Source organism: Tamandua tetradactyla, chromosome 6, assembly GCF_023851605.1.
Source record: "Tamandua tetradactyla isolate mTamTet1 chromosome 6, mTamTet1.pri, whole genome shotgun sequence".
Classification (NCBI taxonomy): Eukaryota; Metazoa; Chordata; class Mammalia; order Pilosa; family Myrmecophagidae; genus Tamandua; species Tamandua tetradactyla.
Window position 1 is genome coordinate 42,257,126 of NC_135332.1, and position 20,502 is coordinate 42,277,627.

Consider the following 20,502-nt stretch of genomic DNA (forward strand, 5'->3'; position numbering starts at 1 on the left):
GTCAGGCTGCTTCTCCCACGGACACACCTCCTGGCCAGGCCATCCGAGTGCAGCCGGATGCACAGAGGGCACCGACCCAGCCCCTTTGCCCTTTCCCAGCGGCAAGGTTGACTCTCACCCATCATCACTTCATCAACTAGCATTTCCAACAGCCGGCCCACAGGATTGTGAAAGAGCTCTGTCCTTTATGTACTGCCTGGCCTTGGGCATCTCACTTCCCTTCTCTAGACCTCAATGTCTGTGAGTTGGGGGCTCCAGAATCTCTTCACCACCAGTAAAGTTTCAGTGAGAGCTGGTGAAAGTGTCTGAATACTCCAGTGCCCTTCACACAGGCAAGGCGGGGCCCCCAAATGTGAGGCAATGTGTAGCAAGTGGGGCTCCCAAATGTGGGGGTGCCCCACACATTAAACTTGGGTGCTTGAATGGCATCAGTATCCCCTTTTCTCTTTAGGGAGAAGTCACATACAGTCGGTCAACAAACTGTGGTGCTGGGAGTCAAAGTTACTCCCCAACCCACCAGTCTGGGCAGCTCGCTGGGAGGCGGGATGATGCCCACACTCCTACAGGGAGCGGGGGCAGCTGGAGCCAGCTGGTTCCCGGAGGGTTTCAGGACCTGGAATGTGATTGCCTCACTGAGAATTCATCCAGGCCACCAGCCTTGCCTCCACCCCAAGACTCTTAACAACAACAGCCAAGTTCCCCCAGGCCTGTGAATGACCCCATCCATCCCTCAGGCTTCAGGCTCCTCAAGCATTAAGTGGGAGCACAGTCCTTACTCCTTGTCCCAATAAGGTGAGGCTTGGGGTCACTGGAAACTGAGCCAAGGTCAATCATTCACAGGACAATTTGCAAGAGGTTGTCTCAAGGTCACACTGCTAGAGGCAGAGCTCAACCTCCTACCTATCTCCTGTCTACTTTTCCTGCTAAGCTGCTGCTTCTACAGTAGGTGGACATACAGATGACTATTAAATTATCAAAAGTTTGATCCTATCCTATGCTATAGGAAAAGAGCTGGAAGCCCAGAGTAGACAAGACACCTGGCTGGGGTCACACAACAAGCTGGTGACGGTGTCGTGGTAGAAATCACCTTAAAGTGGTGTTGACTGGGCTGCTTTCTAGCTGCCTGCTCTTAGGAAATCCTGGGGGGTTAATCAGGGAGTTACTCTTCCCAAGTGCCAGAGTTCATCTCATTAAGGGTCAGCTGGAATTAGACTTCCAACCCCCTCCCCCACCACCCTGGGTGCTCTCTTACCATGGGGACTCACCCCCCACTTCACCTCCAGCTTCAAACAGGACCCAGAATCTTGGTGGCTTTCAACCTAAGGTAGAGGTTCTCAGGCTACCCCTGTGCCCTCCCAAATCCCTGCCACCTCCCACTGTAACAAGGAAGACCCAAGGCCTCCCTGGGTTTCCTTGGGCCCCAACAGAGTCTAAGGAGTCTCACCCCAGAGGGCCCCCCTAGCACACCACTGTACAGGACCCGTGAAGATGGGATGGGGTGTTGAGGAGGTGGAGGCAGAGCCCAGGCAGGAGTTCTTAGCAGAGGAGCGCTGTGTTCTGCCCATGACCCTCAGCACCCAGCCAGTAGCCCCACTGCTGAAAGGCTTTGAAGGCCAGCCTCAAGGCAGCCTCCAGGCCACAAGAGGGATCTCTTAAGGCCCTAGCCCCAGCCAGCATGCACAAGGTGACAGTCATGTTTGCTGCCTAGGAGACCCGGCAGTTGGCACGGCAGGACTGCCCCAAGGAGAAGGGGAGAAGCCCCCACCCAGGGCTTGGGTCCTTCCCCTCCACACGTCCGTGAGCCCCACTCAACCTGGAGTCGTGTCGGGCTCCATGGCACACCTCGATCTCTCAGCTGCTGGTGTCCGTCTCTGGGCTTGGATTTACACCAGTGTGTGCTCTGTCTCTGTGAGCATCTCGCTGTCGGAACCTCTGTCCACCTACCCGCACTTGCTCCGGGCAGGCTAGCTGGCCGCCACTCGGCCTCTGGCCTGGAACGCCATCTCGTGGGCACATGGGGAGTTGCGGCGGACAGGACAGGCTCAAAGTCCTCAGGCCTCGAGGGACGGGCGGTGGCGGAAAAGAGGGGCCGTGAAAGGAGAGACGGTCAACGACTCCGAGAGTGGATGCGCGTGGGGCCGAGTAGGTTTGCGCCTCCAAAGGACCGCCCCCCCCCCAAAAAAAAAAAGTTCCAAAGGCAAAACAGAGTCCCAGGCGCCTCGGACAGAAATACCAAAGGTTCAGCGAGGGAGTGACCAGGCTGCACTCCCCAGTGCGCTCCCCAGGAGTGCCCAAAGAGCACGCGGAGCGTGGACGCTCTCTCCTTTGTCTTTTTCTCCCATTCCCCTGGGGCTCCCCCTCCGCCGCTGCCCAATCCCAAGAGCGTGTGCAGGCACGGAGCGCTCAGAGCCTCGCCGGATCCTGCCTGCCCTGCTGGCGTTCTGAACTTCGGGGTCGAAGACTTGGAAGGAGGTGGGCAGGTTGGATTTGGGGTCTTTCTCAAAGCGTAGGAGGAAGGCGAGTTTAAACCGTGGTCTCTGCGCGACTCTATCTCTGGAGCCGAGTATCCTTGGGTGTCCGGGGTCCCGCGAGCTGGAGCGTTCACACGCGTGCGTCCTGGAGAGCTCGAGGCTGAACGCGCCCCTCCCGCCCCAAGGAGTACCCTGCGTGCGCGTGGCGAGGCCTCGAGGAGGCGGACCGGCTATTAGAGCCTTCCGCAGGGCAGGGCCACGCCACGCCACCAACCAAGGGAATTCCTCCGCGACAACATCTGCGGGGGTGGGGTGTGGTTGAAGGGAGAGAAGGAACGGCTTGAGGGCTCGTAAGACCTGGATGAACTCAAGAGGAAACGGGGTCCCCTTTGGTCTCCGGGTCCATATGGCTGAGCCGCTAGGGGTCTCACGGAGCCCCCCACGTCGATACCCCCAACCACCAAGCTACCCCAGTGAATCACACTCAAAATCGCACAGCGACACACACTATTCCACTCTCAGAGCCCACATTCTCAACACGACATTCCACGGCGACAGACCCAGTCACCGAGAAGCCTCAGAGATCTCATTAATCCCCATCACGCCAACACACGTCCTCTACACTCGCCCTCGCGCTGGCGGCTCCGCCTTGCAGGTCCTGTGGTGCCAGGCCCTGAAGGGTTAAGAAGGACTTGGGGCACCAGAGCGGCGGGCACGCGGGGCGCCTGGGCTAATTGGCGACCCCAGGACAATGGGGGCCGGGAGGCCGGGGAGGCGGGTGGCCTAATTGGGCCTGGGAGTGGCTTCGCCTTTGTCTAAGGCAAGGCCTTGCCGCCCGCAGCGCGGGTTCCCGCAGCCGCACTCAAAGCTTGCAGCTTGGGGCCCCGCGGAGCGCGGGGAGGGCGACTCCGGGAGGGGACGTGTGCGGCGGGAGGCGGAGGGGAACGATTCCAAGCCGCACTCGGGGCCTGGGGGCCTCTTGAGGCCCTGGAGTGCCACCCCCACCCCCACCAGGATGCTGCATCAACGACGCAGCGACCCTCCACGGCTTCCCCTCTGACCATGGCTCCTACCGCGGCCCAAGGTTTGTGCTGCCCTCTGGTGTCAGCTTCCGGGTGCGCAGGCCACGGGCCCTTAGCCTCGTCCTAACTCCCCTTCCCCGTCATGCTAAAAGCGAGAAGCGGGAAGAAGCAAACGTGCTCTTGCTCTTCGAGTTTTAGACGCATTTTTAGGCCAAAGCGCCCTCGAATAAACACATTCTCCTTGAAAGATTCCATTTAAGCTGGTAAAAAGATTTCTGGACTGCCCTTTTCTGACCCTTCCCGCAATTCAGACACAGAGAGGCTGAAACCCACCCTCCTGAAGCAGAGGCAGGGTCTTCAGTTCCAGGAGTCAGCGTGACACAGGAGCAGCTTCCCGCCCTGGAAGAGGCGGACATGGGTCTACTTCCTTGCAGATGTGTCGGCTCACAAATGCCTGGAATACTTTCGATTTCACCTACACCTTCATCCGTATTCCATCCCACCATCCTGGTGTCCCTGCTGAGGTAGGGGCTAGCTCCATCCCCCGTCTAAGCTCCCTTCCCACCACCTGCAGTAGCCAAAGCGGGCAGCCTGATCAGCAAGGGCGTCAAGGGACCGTGAAGACTTCAGGAGAAGGGGAGGCGTGGGAAAGGGTGGGGGGTGGGGGATGAACAGACCCAGGGGCGAGTTGAGGGACTGACCTCCCTTTTCCCTCCCCACTCTGGTCCCTCCTCCTGCCCGCTGAGATTTGGGACTGAGATCACTGCTAGCTGAGTGAAGCGGAGGAGGAACGATAATGTCCAGGTGAGCTCACGGGATGGGGGTGGGGTGGGCCGTGGATAAGGACAGATCTAATGGAGACAGACACAGTGGAACCCCCCAAAGGGAACTCCGGTCGAGTCCATTGTTACACAGGGGGAAAGTTAGGCAGGAAAAGGAATAGCTTATTGTCCCACACTACAAAAGAGATTTAGATTGGTTACGAAAAACTTCTAGTTAATAACCCCAGTGTGGGGAAGAGGTTTCTCTTTGAAATTCAGGAGGCAGAAAGATGGGGAAGGATTCTGGGGTCTGCGGTAGCTGGGTGATCATAGCCAAACTTCGCCTAGGAAAGGGGAAACGGAGCAGGGAACACCAACCTCCGAGGCGCTGAAAGGGTTCGCTTTTCAGCCTTGAACCTCTTCCCTGAACCCTCTAGGGACCTGCCCTGCCTCCGTCCCACCCAGGGCTCTGCGGCGCTTGCCGGGCTGCAGTGTCAAGGCCCGCAGCTGCAGCGGCCGACAGACGGCGAGTGGCCAGCAGAGGGAGCCCGACACCCCCCTCCTGGAACGCGTCCTGCGCTGGCAGCGCGGGGGGGGGGGGGGGGTGTAGGCAACGCGGCGCCTCGAGGCCAAGCCCGAGCCCCGCGCCGGCGCCGCCCGGCCCCGCGGCCCCGCCCGTGACCCCAGCCCCGCCGCCGCTCCCGGGGTGCAGCTGCTGCCGAGCGGGGGCCGCCCGCCCCTTGGTCTGCCCCTCCGGTCGTTCCTTACGCGCCAGCGGCGCCCCGACCCCCACTATCCACCCCCCCACCCCACCCCTGCGACCGCGGCCCACAGAGCGCACAGCGCCATTCACTTCGCATTGCAGCGTTTTATTGTTTTTTCGTTCTCGCTCCGTCGCGAAAAGTGAAAACCTGAGGTGGAGCCCGCGGGCCGGGCCAGGAAAGCCCGCGCGGAGGGGCCGAGGGGCCGGCGGGGTAGGGGCTCCTCCGGGGCGCGGGGCCTTCTCCCACGTCCTGGACTCCCTCCCCAGCCCTGTACAATATAGATGCTCATGTAAAATGAAAAAAATTAAATGCTATGAATTAATCTCTAAATATTATGTACACAGCAATGTACACCTTTGAATAAATTAATACCAATTTGCATATTCTGGGAACCTTAAAGCTTATTTACACAAATTACCATTTATTTCATAAATATCTTTTTTTCCCTGGGGTCTCAAGGCAGAAGTGCCACTCCCTCCACTCACCCAAGGGTTGGAGGGGCGCCTGTCTCTTGGGGGAGGAGGTGGAGGGACTAAAAGGATACAGGTCCTCCCAGCTCAAGTCTATGCTGACTTCAGTCTTCACAAACCCCAGCCACCCCCACCCCAGGCCAGGGGCTCTGGGGCTGCTTCTGCAGCTCCCACCATTGACCCCTGGCCCTGCGGGTTCCTGAAGGTGCTGCTCTGCCGGAATGAGGCCAACCCCAGAGTGCTGGGGGACCCTGGCTGATACCCCTTGACGTTGGAGCAGAGCTGGACCTAGTCCAGGGGCTCCAAAACGACCATGCTCCTGGGAGCCGGGTTCCGTGTTGAGGCCCAAGGAAGTGTTCGAGGCCACGGCTGACCGCATGGGGCTCTATTCCATCTGCTGCAGCCCGCTTTTGCGCCTTTATTTAAATAAATACCCATTCTGTGCAGTACACTTCCCAAGCAGCAGGAACAGGCAGCCCCGGAGGCCTACGTGGTAGCAGAGTGCCAGGGCAGTCCCTCATTTGGGCGACTCCCGGCCAGGGGAGAGGGCTCGCTGGCTCTCCAGCCCACTCACCAGTCTCTGGATGCTTTGAAGTTCACTGGCTGCCTCCTTGGCTGAGCCGCTGGGCGACAGGGCACTGCGGGACGGGGCCCCCACTTTGCGGAGAGCCAGCTCGGGCAGCGGGCTCGGCTCCTGGCTGTTGCCACCAGCAGCCTTGGAGGCCTCGGCAGCCAGCCCGGTAGTGAGCAGACTAGTGTTAGGCGGGATGTTGACCGGGATCTGGTAGGGGCTGAAGCGCAGGCGGGGCCGGGCACTGCCCAGGAAGGGGCTCCGGGATAGGGAGCCAGCGGCGGCAGCGGCTGCAGCGGCAGCACTGGTGGCTGGCAAAGCAGAGGCTGCTGCAGCAGCAGCTGCCATGTAAGTGTAGGGATAGGGGAAGAGGCCTCCGAAAGTGGGCATCGGGATTCCCTGGAGGAAACAGAACAAAACAAAAGGTTAAACATCCTGCCTGAGGTGTTGCTTAGAGGGTGGGCTAGGTGCTGAGGGATGGTGTTACAAACAGGAATCCTCGCCCGGCTGCTTTAGGGATTGAAGATGAGCGCTTACATACTATAACCCCAGGCAGCACAGAGCGGCATGAATCAATGTGCTCATCGCCAGAAGGGGAGCTCAGCCAGGAAGGGATGATAAGGCCTGCTGCCCTCAAACCCTGTGCTGGGTATTATGGTAGGGGTAAAGGGAAGGACATTTCAGGTAGCTGAACCAGCCAAGGCAAAAGCCTAGAGGGAGGAAGCAGGGCAGATAGAGGGCCAGCTGGCAAGTAGGTAGCTCTGGCTGTCTTGGGAGGTTCTGCTCACTTAAAACCATTTCCTCACCCCTCCTATCTGTCAGCATCCCAACAGCTGAGGAAATCACTGGCCAGCAGAGGAGCTTTTTAAATTCTCCCTCTGCTTGCCCACCTGGTCAGGGAGCTCTGGCCTGGGCCAGGAGAAGGGCAGAGATGCCAAACAGTTCATAGTCTGGCCTGAATGTTCTATAAACAACTCCTGGTGGCATCTCAGTTGGAAGCCAAGGAGGGAATGCGCAGCGGAGAGCAGAGTGGCCAGGAAACCCTGGGCAAACACCACCTGAGTTCATGAGGATTCTCGGACCTTTAAGATAACGATTTACTACTCCCCAGAGTGTCTAGGTATAGGGAGATGAGAGGGAACAAGGGATTGACTGTGCTGGGCTTATGGGAAGCCTCACGCTTGACTCAGGCAGGGGAAAGGAAAGAGGCAGGCTTAAGTCAGGAATGAGAAAATATCCTTCCTGAGAAGATCAAGCCTTACAGAGCATCTCAGGACAGGAGGAGGGAAGTGGCTCTGGATTTCCCAGATGCGGCTATGATAGTCAGAGGTAGATTGCCCTGGCTTGGGAACACCAACCAATGTTCCAATATCCCCAAAGTGCCAGACACTCTCACCCTTGCCCTGCATCTCCTGATCAGGCTGTGTCTAGAAGCCCTGACTTCCCATGATCTCTATGATGCCAACGGTCATCACCAGAGTTTGTCTGGAAAGAAGCCATCACACAAGGATGCAGATTAAACCTCTGGCCCTGCACTCCATTCTCCTGAGGCTCCCCCACCAGCTCAGATCCCCAGATATATGATGTTGGTACCTCAAACACTCCACTTATCCCTGACAGTGAGCTCTGTTTAAAACTCATATCAGAACCAACCCCCTCCCTGCTTGCACTTGAAAAATATTTGCTTCTGAACCAAAGGAGCTTCTCAGATCTAAACTCCTATTTTTCCTAACCTCGAGATAAGATCTCAAAGGTTTAATTTGCCAGAAACCTCAGAGGGAAGAAAATGAATGAGGAGATTCCAAATTTTTCCACAGGGAATATTCCACCCAAGCAACCAAAGAGGCTGCTGTCCTCATCGGATCTCCTTATTTTGCTGCTGGTCACATTTTTCATAAACTCTCCCCTGGGAGCTCACAATTCCAACCCAGACCCGGGACACTGAGCCCTGCTTCCCTGAGATGTGGCTGGAGAAGCTAGGGGACCCAAGGTGGAGACAGGACCAGCCTGTCCTTTGTTAGGGAACAGGACTTCCTAGAGGGTCTGAAAGGGGCCAGAGGTGTCTGGGAGGTGGGGAATTTTTGTGGTCAATTTTCCAGAAAATAAAGCAAATGTCCCTTTTCCCAGCCACCCTGGCCTTTGAGGGGCTGAGACTGAGCCAGGGATCTCTGTTCCAAAGAAGGATGTCCAGAGGCTAGGAGAGTGGGTTTCATAAGAGCGAGGGGCAGCCCTAATCTGTCAGAGCAGGAAGTTTTCATGTATGCCTCACTAATAGTGGACATATAGGGGAAGGGACTGAGGCCCGGAGAGGACTCCTGAGTCACAGGGGAGTCAGAAGGTGTGCCTTGGCCAGGCCCTGGACCTGCAGTCTTAGACTTCCAGAACCCAGGTGTTGGGAAGAATGCCAGTAGGGCTTCAGGGTAATGAGTCGCCCAATGCTGGAGGTTCCCTGGGCCTGGGGCATGCTCAAGACCTCTGCCCACCCTCAGCTGCCCAGCTAGCTCTTCCTCCTCTATCATGCTGCCACCAGATTACAGGCCTTACCTGAGATGCCAACATATGCTGGGAGAGGTGGAACGGGAAGGGCGCTGCGGTGCCTGCTGGGCCGGCTGCAGGGCCCAGCCCGCCTGTGTCCAGCCCTGTGGCTGTCCCGGGTCCGCCGCCTCCGCCATTGCTGCCGCCTGCCACCGAAGCCAGCAGGTGGCCCATGCCCATGGCGGAGAAGGCACCAGGGCCCATGGCGAACTGTCCTGGGTGCAGGAAGAGAGGCTGGCCGGCCCCCAGAGGCCCAAAGAACGGCTGCCCGTGCAGGTGGCCGGAGAAGGCCAGGCCCGGCAGGTGTCCGGCACCTAGGGGGGACGCACTGTCCGTCTGCACCATCAGCGGCGCGAGGCCCGGCTCCTTGCCCTCGCCTCCTTCTTTGCGCCCCTCGTCCTTCCGCCGGCCCTCGACGCGCTCCTTCTCTAGGCCCCGCAGGCCGAACAGGCCGTCTCCGCCGCCTTCGGTCGGCTCCTTGCTCCGCTCTGGGCTGCGCCGCTCCCGGGCACGCTCGGGTTCGCTCAAACGAGGGGGGCTGCTGCGGTCCAGGCCCGGGCTGCGGCCTAGCGCCGCCCCGATGCGCTCCTCGCCCAGCCGCTCCGGCTCCGGGTCGCTGTCCGCGGTGCACGACTTCTCCTCCACTGTGGGGAGAGAAGATGCGATGTGTCACAGGGACCCGGCGGAAACAGACGCCAAACCCTCTCTCGGGGTCGAGGCCCGTGGGGGAGACTTGGAATGGCTGCTCTTGGGAAAGCCAAATAGGAGAAGCTTCTAGGTCCGCCTCGGGCCAGGAGCAGCTGCAAGATCACTTATTTACAATGCAAGAAATTGTGTCCTGGGGAGGAAAACCCACTGCCGCGGAGTCACAGAGTGTGCAAGGGGCCGAGCTCGGGTTCCAGCCGGAACTTCCGTCTGCCCGAGACGCTTCCCCCACGACTCAAGACTGATGGGCCCCTTAGCCAAAGGCCAGCCCGGCGCCCTGAGGAGACCCTTCCGTGTTCCCCCACCCTTTACAGGCTGGTCGCCGCAGGCTCACCTCGGGCCCGATGTAGGCGCAGGGGACTGGGCGCTGGCCCTGGGGAGGGTGGCGGCTCCCGCGCCAGGGGAGGGTCGCAGGACGAGGCATCCGAGTCCGCGCCGTCGCGCTCCGGCTTGCAGTGCTCCTCGTACAAGCGCAGAGACGGCAGCGTCAGCTGCTTCCTGGGAACAAGCCGGGGGAAGCCGGTCCGCGCCGGATGCGCCCCCACCCCCGCGACCCGCTCACCCGGGCGGGCACCCCTCGCACCGTTTACCTTTTCTCCCGCCGGCCGTTCCCGGTGTCCCGGAAGCCCTTGGCGAATGGATTGTTGTCGATCTTCAGCTGCGTGATCTGCGGGGCGGCGGGGGCGGTGCCGGGTCAGGCCAGGGCTCTCTCATCCGAGCCCCGGGCACCCGCGGGCAGCCAGGGAGCGCCCACGCCATAAGCGCCGGCCGGGGTCGGAAGGCGAGGTGGGGCGGCGGGCGGGCCTCGCGGAAAGGGACTGGGTCTCTCTCCGAAAGGCTTTATCGGAGGAAAAAGCCCTTAACACGCACACACGGGCCCAGAGCCGCCCGCGCAGCGTCGAAATCGGCCCAAGCTTGCACACGGCGCAGGGGTCACACCGGTCGAACGAACCTGCACCTGAGCAGGCCACACAGACAGCTATGCACACGCAGGTACACACAGACACAAATCAACACACGCATGGGTGGGTGCACACGCGTGTACACATGGACAGAACGAACAATAGTCCACAGAAACCAAACGAATTCACACGTCTCCACAACCTCCAAGGCGCCCCAGAAAACATAAACACAACCATTCGCAAACGCTGGTTCACAAAGACAGAAGGAACGACCGGCACGAGACCTTGTACACTCGCCTTCAACAGAAAGAACGAGGAGCAGCATGGGCACTGGGCTAGTGTTTGTGTGGGGTGGGGGTGGGAGGGCGCCGGGGTGTCTTATCCTGCTAAAATTCTGGTAGAGAGATAGCAAGCAGAAAAGCCCTTTAACGTGGAGGAAAAATCTCTAAGCACCTCCCAATGGGTCTGGGGCCTAGACTGACCTCCCAGAGGTACCGGAGATTTTGTGTGTGTGTGTGTGTGTGTGTGTGTGTGTGTGCACGCGCGCCAGCACATGTGTGTCACCTGTCCAGTCTTCTGGTTCCCTGGAGAGTGTAAATTGGGCCCCAGGTCCCCAGCGCTGGAATAGGCTGGGCATATTGCCCCAGGCTCCCTCTCTTCATTTAAATCCCCATCCCAGAGCCAAGAAATAAGGGAGTAAAATGTAAAAATGTCAGCACGGGCCCGAGCCTCTGCTAATTGCTAAGTAAACATCTCCACCCCAGCGAGCGCCCAGCTGTTGGCGGGCCGGGGCAGCTTGTGTGTGTACGCGTGGTTGGCTGGTGGGGGTGGGGGTGGGTCTGGGAGATTGCGGTGGGTGCTGAGCCTACGGGTGCGTGACTGGGTGCTCGGGAGTTTGGGCAGTGGGCGCGTCGGGCGGGTGTCGAGCTGCGGGAGCGTGTGAGGGGAGAGTTGCCGTTGCCTTTCCCGGGAGCGTCCGTGCAGGGGCCGGGGCCGCCGACTGCCCCACACACCTTGTCGTTCTGGTAGGCGGTGACGGCGATGAAGTCGGTCTCGGGGAACACGTAGGTGCGAAAGGTGCTGTAGGGCAGCTTCAGGATATCGTTGGCCCGCACGATGTGGAAGCGCGGCTGGTACTTGTGCATGGAGTTCAGGATGGTCTGCGGGAAGCGCGCGATCAGCCTGCAGCCGCAGCCATCCGCCCCAGCTTGTCTCCTCTCTGGGGACCCGACCTCTCCCTCTCCATCTTTTTCTTTCTTTCTCATGCTATTTCCCCCCTGTCTTCTCTGCTGTCTTTCTCACGATATGTCTTTTTTTTTTCTATTTTCTTCTCTCAGTTTTCTTTCTCATAGTTCCTTTCTTTCTCTTTCCATTTTATTTTTTCCTCCAGTTTGAAGACAAATACAAACAAACAAACAAACAAAAACAAACAAAAAGCCAACCTCTACAACTCCACTTCTAATCCCCTTTACTCCCGGCAATGCTAAGCCCATAGTAAGTCCAAGGAGACAGGACTTGCAGGCTTTACCAGGGACCCTAATTAGGCTCTTTCAGGATGGGGGAATTCCCTTTGGCTTCATGAACAACTGCCCACCCCATTCACTGTGGCTTCTGCTGGGAAAGCAGGACGGAAATGGGGAGAACCCCCAAACTTCCTCCTTCCTGATGGCACCTCTGCCTTTGGGAGGAGGGAAATGTGGTCCTCAGGGGGGCTCCAGAGGAGCTGGTCTAATTTTTAAATCTCCTTGGAGAGATCCAGGGACCTGGGTCTTGGGGAAGGGTGTGAGACAAACTGAGGCCCTGGGCATGTCTTCTGAGCTGGGTACCTACAGGTCAAAAGCAGAGTGACCTTCTGGGCCCAGTAACTCCACCACCAAGGTCTGCACCTGCCTCCAGCCTGATCCTTAGTGGGGGCCCTTCGAAGACTTCAGCTGAGTTCATGGCCTGGCACTTCCCAGCCACTGGCACTGCTATCTCCCAGCCTTGGGGAACGGTCCCCTCCCGGCCCAAGCCCAGACAGCATAGGCCAGGGGATGGTGACCCAGGCAGGGACATTCTGGGGCCTCAGCCAGTGCTCCCAGGCAGGGAATCCCCCCTCCTGACTCCCTGTCAGGCTGCAGAGCCCAGACCAGTCTCCTGCCCCCACCCCTGCTCGGCACTCACAAAGCCGTGCTTGTCCGAGATGTTGTTGGTCAGTTTCAATTTGTGGAAAGCCACAGGCTTGGCCATCCACTGCTCGCCTGTGGCTGGGCTGTCCGGGTGGATATACATGCGTTTGGGCATCTCAGGGTCGGCCTTGCCAGCCACCATCCAGCGGGAGTTGTGGAACTTATAGCGGCAATCATCAGCGGCCACAATGTCCATCAGCAGGATGTACTTGGCCTTCTTGTCCAGGCCACTGACCCGCACCTTGAAGGGGGGAAACATCCGCCTGCAAGGGAGGGAAGAAGCAAGGGAAGGAGGGCGATGCTATTGGGATTTGGCGCCTCCATACCTGAGGACCTTTATCCCTGGGATCGCCCCTCCTCTCATTGCCTGGTGGTCCCTCATCTGTGGTTCCCTGTTGTTGCTGCTCTGCCCCTCATCACTGCTTGAGAGACCCGCCTATGGCTGTTTCTCCTAGGAGATCCCATTTTTGCCGATACTCAGCTCTGGGGATCCCTTTTATTCCAGATCTGAGATGGAAGCCGAGACCCAGGAAAGAAATCCAGAAAACACATCCACCTCTTTCTCTTGAATCTCCCTGAAATTTGGAAACACACCCTTGGACAGAAGTTTCCAGAAATAAATTCGGATAGTGTTTGGGCCCCTGACCCTGGAGTTCGGTAGAAGAGGATGAGTGGGAGGCCTGAATTCTCCAAGGCTAAATCGAAGGGTAAAGGGGTTGCAGAGTGTGCTGTCTTCTGGCTTTAAGGCCTGGAGCCACCGATGTGTCCTGGGCTCCTCCTCCTCCTCGGCTGGGATAAGACTCCCGGCCTGGCCAGGGACTCAGCAGGCCTTTGGGCTCGCTGGCGGGAACCGGCCCGCAAGGCCAGGCCTACCCGGGCGCCGGTCCCACACTGGGTCCCAGGGTCAGACAGAGCCCTGAGTTAGGTAGACGCTGCCTCTCCCCGGAGCACAGAGCCGGGTCGCGCGTTGTGAGCTCCGGTCACTGGGCTGAGGGGGCCCTGGCGGAGACCTCGGAGACCCTCCAGGACCGACCCGCCAGGACCCTCAGCTGTGGGGCCCAGAACGGTTGGGGTTGTTCTTCTGGAGCGTTTTTTCGTTTTATTTCACTCGGGGGGTTTTGATGTTTTAATTTAAAAAAATACTCTCCGGAGCCAAAAGAGAAAAGTAAACTTGGACGGTCAGGGAGCGAAGCGCGGCTCCGGCGTCAGAGCCCGAGTCTCCGCTGACGGGCTCTACACTGGTCGGTGAACTCAGGCTCCCCAACCCGCCCGCCCGCCCGCGCGCCCGCGCGCCCGCTCTACCTCCCGGACTTGGTGATGACCATCTCGGTGCCCAGCTTGTGGAACTGGTCCCACAGCTCCTTGGCCTCCAGCGTCACCTTAGGGTCGTCCTCGACCTCATCCTCGGGCTCCAGGCTCTTGAGTGAACGCAGATGTGCTGCGGGCGGGTGCGGGCCGAGAGCTGAGACGTGCAAGCCCGCCTCAGCCGCCGCGGCCGCGGCCGCTGCTGCCGCGGCCGCCGCCCCCGCCAGGCCCGGGTCCGGCAGCGGCTTGGCCAGCGCGCCGGGCGGCAGCGCGAGTGCCGGGAAAAAAGAGGGCTGGGCCGCCGCCAGGAAAGCGGACATGGGGAAGTCGGCAGGCCGCGGCGCGTGGAACGGGTGGTAAGCCATGGCGCTGGCCGCCAGCGCCGGCTCTTTCATCGGGACATCCGGCCCAGGCGCCTGGGGCCGGGGCCGGGGGCGCGCGGCTCGGACCCCCGGCCCGGCCGGCGGCGCGCACTGAGGAAGGGCGACCCGGGCGGTAGGCGCGGCGACGGTTTCTCCTAGCTCCGGCTCGGGCTCACGGCGAGGGGCGCGGGGCTCTGGGCGTGGGGGCGACGGGGACTCCGCGCGGGGCTGGGCCGGACTGGCCCGCTCCGGCGCCGGGGTCCACGCGCGACTGGTTAGATCTTGTCGTGATCTCTGGAAAGCTGTGACTATCTCACATGTCTTGCCCTGCTCGGATCCCCTGTGCTAACGAGCCAGGCCCCCCTTGATTGCTGATTTTACGCTTTTTGGACCAATTGTGGGTCTCCGGGGGCGGGGTTTTGACAGCTCAGGCCAAGCTCTGGTCGGGAGGGGGGGCCGGGGAGAAGGTGTCGGAAGCCTCAGCAGTAAGAAAACATGTCAACAGAATAAAATATTAACCAATGACGGGCCGGCGGTCCCCTAGACCCCTCCCCCTGACCCGGCCCCCACCCCGCCGCCCGCGGGGGCGGCTGCCTGCGCAGGGCCGAGAAAGCGTTGCTTGCGGATCCGACCCGCCGAGAGGAACTTAGGCGGGGGTACATCGGGCTCTCTGGGCCTTCGGGAAGGACCCTCAGTCGCACGCTGCCTCCAAGTGCAAAGCACTGACACGGCCCCGAGAGGAGAAGGGGCGCCCTCCTTCTCCCGTGTCCGGACCGCCCGTCCGCTCTGACCCACGCCCCAGCCTGGCCTCCAACCCGGCTCCCGGCCGCGGCGCCACACGGGGCCCCTGCGCTCCCGCAGGAGGCTGGAAAGCTAGGCCGGTGGGAGGGCGAGTCGGGAGGCCGGGGTTGCCGAGGTCCGGGAGCGGAACCCAGGTGGCTGAAGCCGGTGAGTGGAGCCGTGGCTGAGCCCCGCTGGGGTAGGCGCGGGCGGGAGAGGGACGCGGCCTTGCGCTCGGGAAACGCGGGAATCCTTTAGCCCGCGCCTCCCGGTGTAAAAAGACGCAGGAGGACCCTGGAGTCTCGACAGTCCCTGGACTCAGCAGAGTGTCCGTCTCAGCCCCCGACCCAGCCCTGAGCTCTCTCCGGCGGCCGGAAGAGCGGGTCTACAGGGCTAGGAAGGTGGGAGCACCTTCTGCTGAATACAGGGCGGCGTCAGCTATTCCGGGACACCGGATCCTCCATCCGCGAACTAACGAATTTTCGCCGCATCCGGTACGGCATCTCCCCTCCTTTCCCTTCCACTTTCCTAGAGTTTGTTTCCGGCTTTCAGAAGCACGTGTCTCCCAGCGCGAACTACAGTGTATTGGCGTGAGGAGCTCCAGGTGTCCTTGCGCACCTGTGGTTGAAACCCCCACGCCTACCCCACCCCTATCCCCTCCCTACGCTTGCAGTCTTCGTTCTGCAGCAGCCCCGGTGTTTTTGCGCGTTCGTGTGTGTGAATGAGCGTGTGATTCGTGCCCAGCGTGGTGTTCAGCGTGCGTAGTGGGAGCAGCAACTAAGGGCGTGCGCCGGCGGAGGGGAGCAGCCACATACCTGCCACGAATCAAGCCCGGGCGCGGAAACTCTGCCTGGTGCGTGGCGGTCGCGTCTCCAAAGACAAGACGGACCGTGAGCAAGCCGCGGGTGACATGCCCACCCGCATAACGAATACAAATGCGAATGAGTTCGACTGGCACGGGCCCTGTGCCTCCTGGAGAGAGCGCACAACCCACATCCAGCAGTGGCCTCGGGCAGCCAGTTTGCCCTCTGCGTACACTCGATTGCAGGGCACTTTGTAGCTGAGCGCTCAAACCCGGCTTGTAAAAGCCCGGATCGCCTTCGGCGATGTGGAACCAGAGGGAGCAATTTGGCTTCGGCCACTCCAACGCTCTGGCAACCCCCTACGCAGCGCGCAAGTTGGCCCGCTTCCACAGCATTTTCTTCACGACCTCGCTCCTGTCTGGGTCGCTCCTCTCCTCCCAGAACGAATCTTCTACTACGTGCTGGGCAGTCTACGCAGTCGGGGCAGGGTTCGTTGAGGCTTTGCACAGGCAAAGTCCTGCCGGCTCCACGTTCACCTGGCTGTGGCCCCTTGGAAAGGGACGCGTGTGAACATGTTTGTGCAGTCAGTGAGAATGTCCAGATAGTAGCTAGGACAGCGCCAGGTTGCCGCAAAATAAGGTACCCGCCTGCGAATCCATTAACGCATTTTCAAAATCGTGCGTTGTGTGTGTGCATATGTGTATATGTGTATGGTGTACACGTACTCGCAGCCCTTGTAAATATATGTACACCTAAATGTGGGCATTTGGACATTTTTCTGAGGAGGGTCCACAGCGGGTCAAGGTTCCGAGGTCCGGAAAGTTTGAAACAAGCTGGCCTGGGACTGTTTGCCAATCAATCCGGCGACGAGGACGCAGCCGCTGCATTTGGGAACCTCAAGCCTCCCTCATCACGGCCGGACTCTTGCCACCGCCACTAAGTCCGGCCCTCCCGCGGCCTCAGGCTCTTTCCGGGCGTCCAGCGTGGCTCCTGGGTAGCCCCTGCGGGGACCCTCCCACCCCCCACTGTCTAGCCAGCCCTACTGTCCCGCAACAACCCCAAACGGATGCAGGCGTTCCCAAGGTTCTGAATCGATCCGCCCGCCAACTCTCCAAAGACTTAGCTCATCGAAAACCCGCGCTAGAGAGGCCCAGGCAGCACCCGAGAGGCGCAGTGCGGCGCCCAACTCCCCCTCCTCCCCACGCCCCGCTCCCTGCCCCCGCCTGGGCCTAGCCCCCTTCCCACTTTCCCGGAACGGGCCCTCCTTGGCGGGGGTTGGGTGTGGGTGGAAGCATTGTCTCTTTAAGAGGCCCCGGGGGGCGCCTTGCGGGCCTCCCGGGGCTGGTTGGGGGGAGGACACGGGCGGGGGCGGCTGGCGCCAGGCGGCCGAGGCTCCACAACAAAGCTCCGGCCCTGTCACTTCGCATCGGCCCGACCACGCAGACGCGCGGGGGACGCGCGCTTTGCTACCCCTCCCTGTCCCAGGACGTCGGATGGGCGCGGGCCTTGAAGGCTCCCGCCTGCTGCGGGCGCTCAGTCCCTTTGGTGCTTCCCGCAACAACAGAATCTGACAGGGAGGGACTGCCTGGGTGGGGTGGTGCCGTCGTCCCGAACCTGGCGAGGGTACCCGTCAGTTCTTTGGCTCTGTAACCTGCCGCGGGGTCAGGGGGCACCTGCTGGGGTCTTCCCCAAGGTGACAGAGGTCCCCGCTGGTGTCTGGGTCTGTGTGACAGAGCGTGGATCCGCCTGCGCCCACCTAGAGTGGATGGCGGGAACTCTCGGGGATGTGTGGCAGTGTGGCAGAGGGAAGTGCATCCCAGTAATGCGGCGCTGGCTTGAGGCTGGTACCAAGCATGCGGCGGCATATGAGTGTAATCTCGGGTGCTAGGACCGAGCTCGGGTGACGTGTGTGGCCCTATGCGGGTGACCAGCTGTAGAAATGCCATTGGGCGCATCCTTTCTTTCCCGCCTTGGTGTGTTGTGTGTGGTGGTGAAGAGACTCCCGCGGGCAGCCAGTGTTGCTCCCCATCCCGACCCGCGCCTCCCGGAGGCTTGGCGCCAGCCAGCCCAGTTCAGCGACTGGGTCCAGCTCCCCCGTGGTCCTTGGTCTGGTCGGGTTGGGGGCCACGGCCTCGGTGACCCGGGCCCGCAGGGACCCGGGCTGTCCCGGCCACTTAGACAAATTGCGGCTGACAGGCGCGTAGCCTCTCTGGAGCCGCCGTCGTCCGCCTGTCCCCTCACTCCGCCCCAATTACCCGGCGCAGGGTCGTGCCAAGTGGCTAGGATGGGGTGAGGGGTGCGGGCGGAGCGGACAGCACGATCCCTTCCTGGCCGCGGTGTGGTCGGGCTCTTCCGCAGGCACAGGCAGCAGGGTCACTTCCTCCAGGTAGGCCACGGGAAAGGCTACCAACCACGGTCTGTGTAGCCCAGAACCTGATCTTCCAGGCTGGCAAGAAGGCGAGGCCCAACCCGACAGAGCGTTGTTCTGGACCTGAAACCGAGGTCATGTCACCGGGAATGAGGCAGCAACCCGCTGGACTTTGGACAACTCCCGAGAGTTTTAGGCAACCCAGAATGCTGGATGCTCTAGACTGTTTGTGGTTCTAAGGCCCAAGTTTAGCGGGTAGCAGCTATCTGCTTGGGATCTAGGGGTTTAGAGAAAGTGAGGTGTGGCTCTGTGAACCTGCACATACTTGGATTTCGGTCTGTTTGAGATGGTGGCTGTGGATGCCTGGGACCCTGGGAGCTCAAGATCCGGAGCCACCTGCTAGAGAAAAGCTGGGTTGGTCCCTGAATGCTCATCAAGATCTTAATTTGCTTTCAGAAAAGCTTTTGTAGGGAGCGCATCTGGGATTCCCAGGAGCAGCTTTGGGGTCTGCCCACCACAACTCAGGCTCCAGTAGCACCTTCCCTATCCCCACTATGGAGCTACCTGCCCTGCCCTGTCAGCCTCCACGACTCAGACCACTCCTTTTGCCTCTGACCTGCAGCTACCCCCTTTGTATCCCTCTGCTTTGTTGTTCCTCCCGGCATGAGATGCTCCTATCCACCCCCCACTTTACAGTTGAACACATTGAAACCCAAAGGCCCCACAGTTGTTGCCAGAGCTGGTATGGGATCCCTGGAACTTAAAAGATAGCAAGCCCGAATTCACTCCTTAGAAGATGGTGATGCTATTTGTGGTCGAGTTACTGCTCATGTTCATACAGTCCTGCAATCCTGAGACTGCTTTTCTCCAGGGCTTCTATCCTTGGACCTGTTTCACTTTGATTACACGACATTCAGATTCTCTTCCTTTACCCCTAGCGATTCCAGTTCTAGGTTTGCAAGAGGCACTGTTTCACCAGGGGCAAGGGAGCAGCTTCAGTCAGTCCGTGGCTAGCTGGATCCTTGAAGAGGTGGGAGGGGGGTGAGTGGTATCAGAGTCCTGGATTGTTTGGGGGCCCAGCACATGGAGAACAACTCAGATTCTGGCCCTCTCTAAGGGACTGGGGTTTGGGAGGCAGCAAGGTGCACACAGGTCAGCAGACTAGTTATGTGACTTCATAACCTTGGGCAAGGCCCTCCCTTTTCTCTGGCTCAGGATTCCCATCTGCAAAATGAGAAGGGTAGAAGAGTGTTCTCTTAGGTACCTTCTAGTTGAGAGATTCTCTGGTCTGTGAAAATAAAAAAATCAGCACTAAGAAAACCATCCCCAGTTCCAGACTGGCAGCTGCCTGTTCTGGTTTCTGCTTACTTCCAGAAGAGGAGTGTTTGACAGAGCACTTGTGTGTCTGAAATTTGCCTCGACACTGGCAAATATTCTCACTGGGCCTTTCCTCAAATCAATCCCAGACAGTACTCTCCCTCTCTGAGTAGCCACCCCAGATCCCGTCAGCAAATCATGAATTTATTTTTTCCTCCAAGAAATTGAAATGGAGACCATAGTTATCTGCTCATTTAGCAGGTAGTGCTGTGATAATCAGGAAGGTCGTGTCCTCCTCAAGGTCACCTGATATGGATACAATTAGATTCATGTTCTGAGGGCCTCCTAGATGATGCATAGAGGGCTCTAGGAGATTGCCCTAGATTTTCTGTAGGGCATAAGAGGGTGGCTGCTCCAGGGCCAGTGAGCTGTAAGGTCCCCTGCCCTTCTGCCCAGCTCTTACTTCCAGCCGATTACAGACTGTGGCAGGGTCCATAACCTCCCCAATTAGTCAGGGGCCAGGCCTAAGGCCTCTCTGATAACCTGAGATCCAGAGGCAGCCGCCATGGGGCCAGCTTATCTGGCCTCTCTTATCTTCCTCCTTCCCTCACATACTCAAAGAGTTGCTCTGGCTGCAAACAGATGAATAACCAGATTGTCCTGCAAGCTCAGCTAGCAAGTCCAGCCCTACACCCACCACTTTCCCTGACTGGAGGAGGCCACAGCTGTTTTGCCCCCCTGGAGGGAAAGGGCTGGGCCAGGCAGGATTTCTGACTCTAAGCTGCCTGCCACTTCCTTTGGTGGTTGGAGAGAGCTCCTGGCAGCAAGACCTTTGCCTGTCCACATGCCGTAAGTTGGGTTCAGAGGGGCTCACCCTTGCTAGAGCCTCTAGACCCATCCCTAGGGAGCCAGGCCATGGGCAGCACACACACCGGCAGCCTGGTGGCACCCTCCTCCCTATTTCCCTTTGGTTGAAACACTGCTCTGGCTGGGGGTGGGGCTGGGTCAGGCACACCAATGTCTCCAATTCAGCTGAAATGAGGAAAAGCTGCTGATCCTCCAGCAGTGCCAACTGGTTGTGCCCGGGCCTCCTTTTGTTCCCAGCATACCTCATTCCAGCATGTGTTTTCTCACTCCAAGAAGGAGGGACTGGCTTAAGTTGCCCCTATTGCAGGTCCATCTACCCAGCCATCTACTC

At 59.6% G+C, this 20,502-nt stretch overlaps 1 protein-coding gene across 2 annotated transcripts; it reads right to left on the reverse strand.

Moving 5' to 3' along the window:
- Positions 1-5,123: 5,123 nt before the first annotated feature.
- TBX2 (T-box transcription factor 2) lies at positions 5,124-16,272 on the reverse strand. 2 transcript variants are annotated; one of them, XM_077165009.1, is made up of 8 exons: positions 15,632-16,272; positions 13,672-13,807; positions 12,365-12,632; positions 11,215-11,361; positions 9,890-9,966; positions 9,634-9,797; positions 8,604-9,238; positions 5,124-6,458 (listed from the first exon to the last, which is right to left on the reverse strand). In XM_077165009.1, the coding sequence occupies exons 2-8, from the start codon at positions 13,692-13,694 to the stop codon at positions 6,006-6,008; spliced, it is 1,767 nt and encodes a 588-aa protein (XP_077021124.1). In that variant the 5' UTR covers positions 13,695-13,807; positions 15,632-16,272; the 3' UTR covers positions 5,124-6,005. The 2 variants fall into 2 exon arrangements, with proteins under 2 accessions (XP_077021124.1, XP_077021123.1); XM_077165008.1 differs by lacking the exon at positions 15,632-16,272 and having other exon boundaries at positions 13,672-14,114.
- Positions 16,273-20,502: the final 4,230 nt, after the last annotated feature.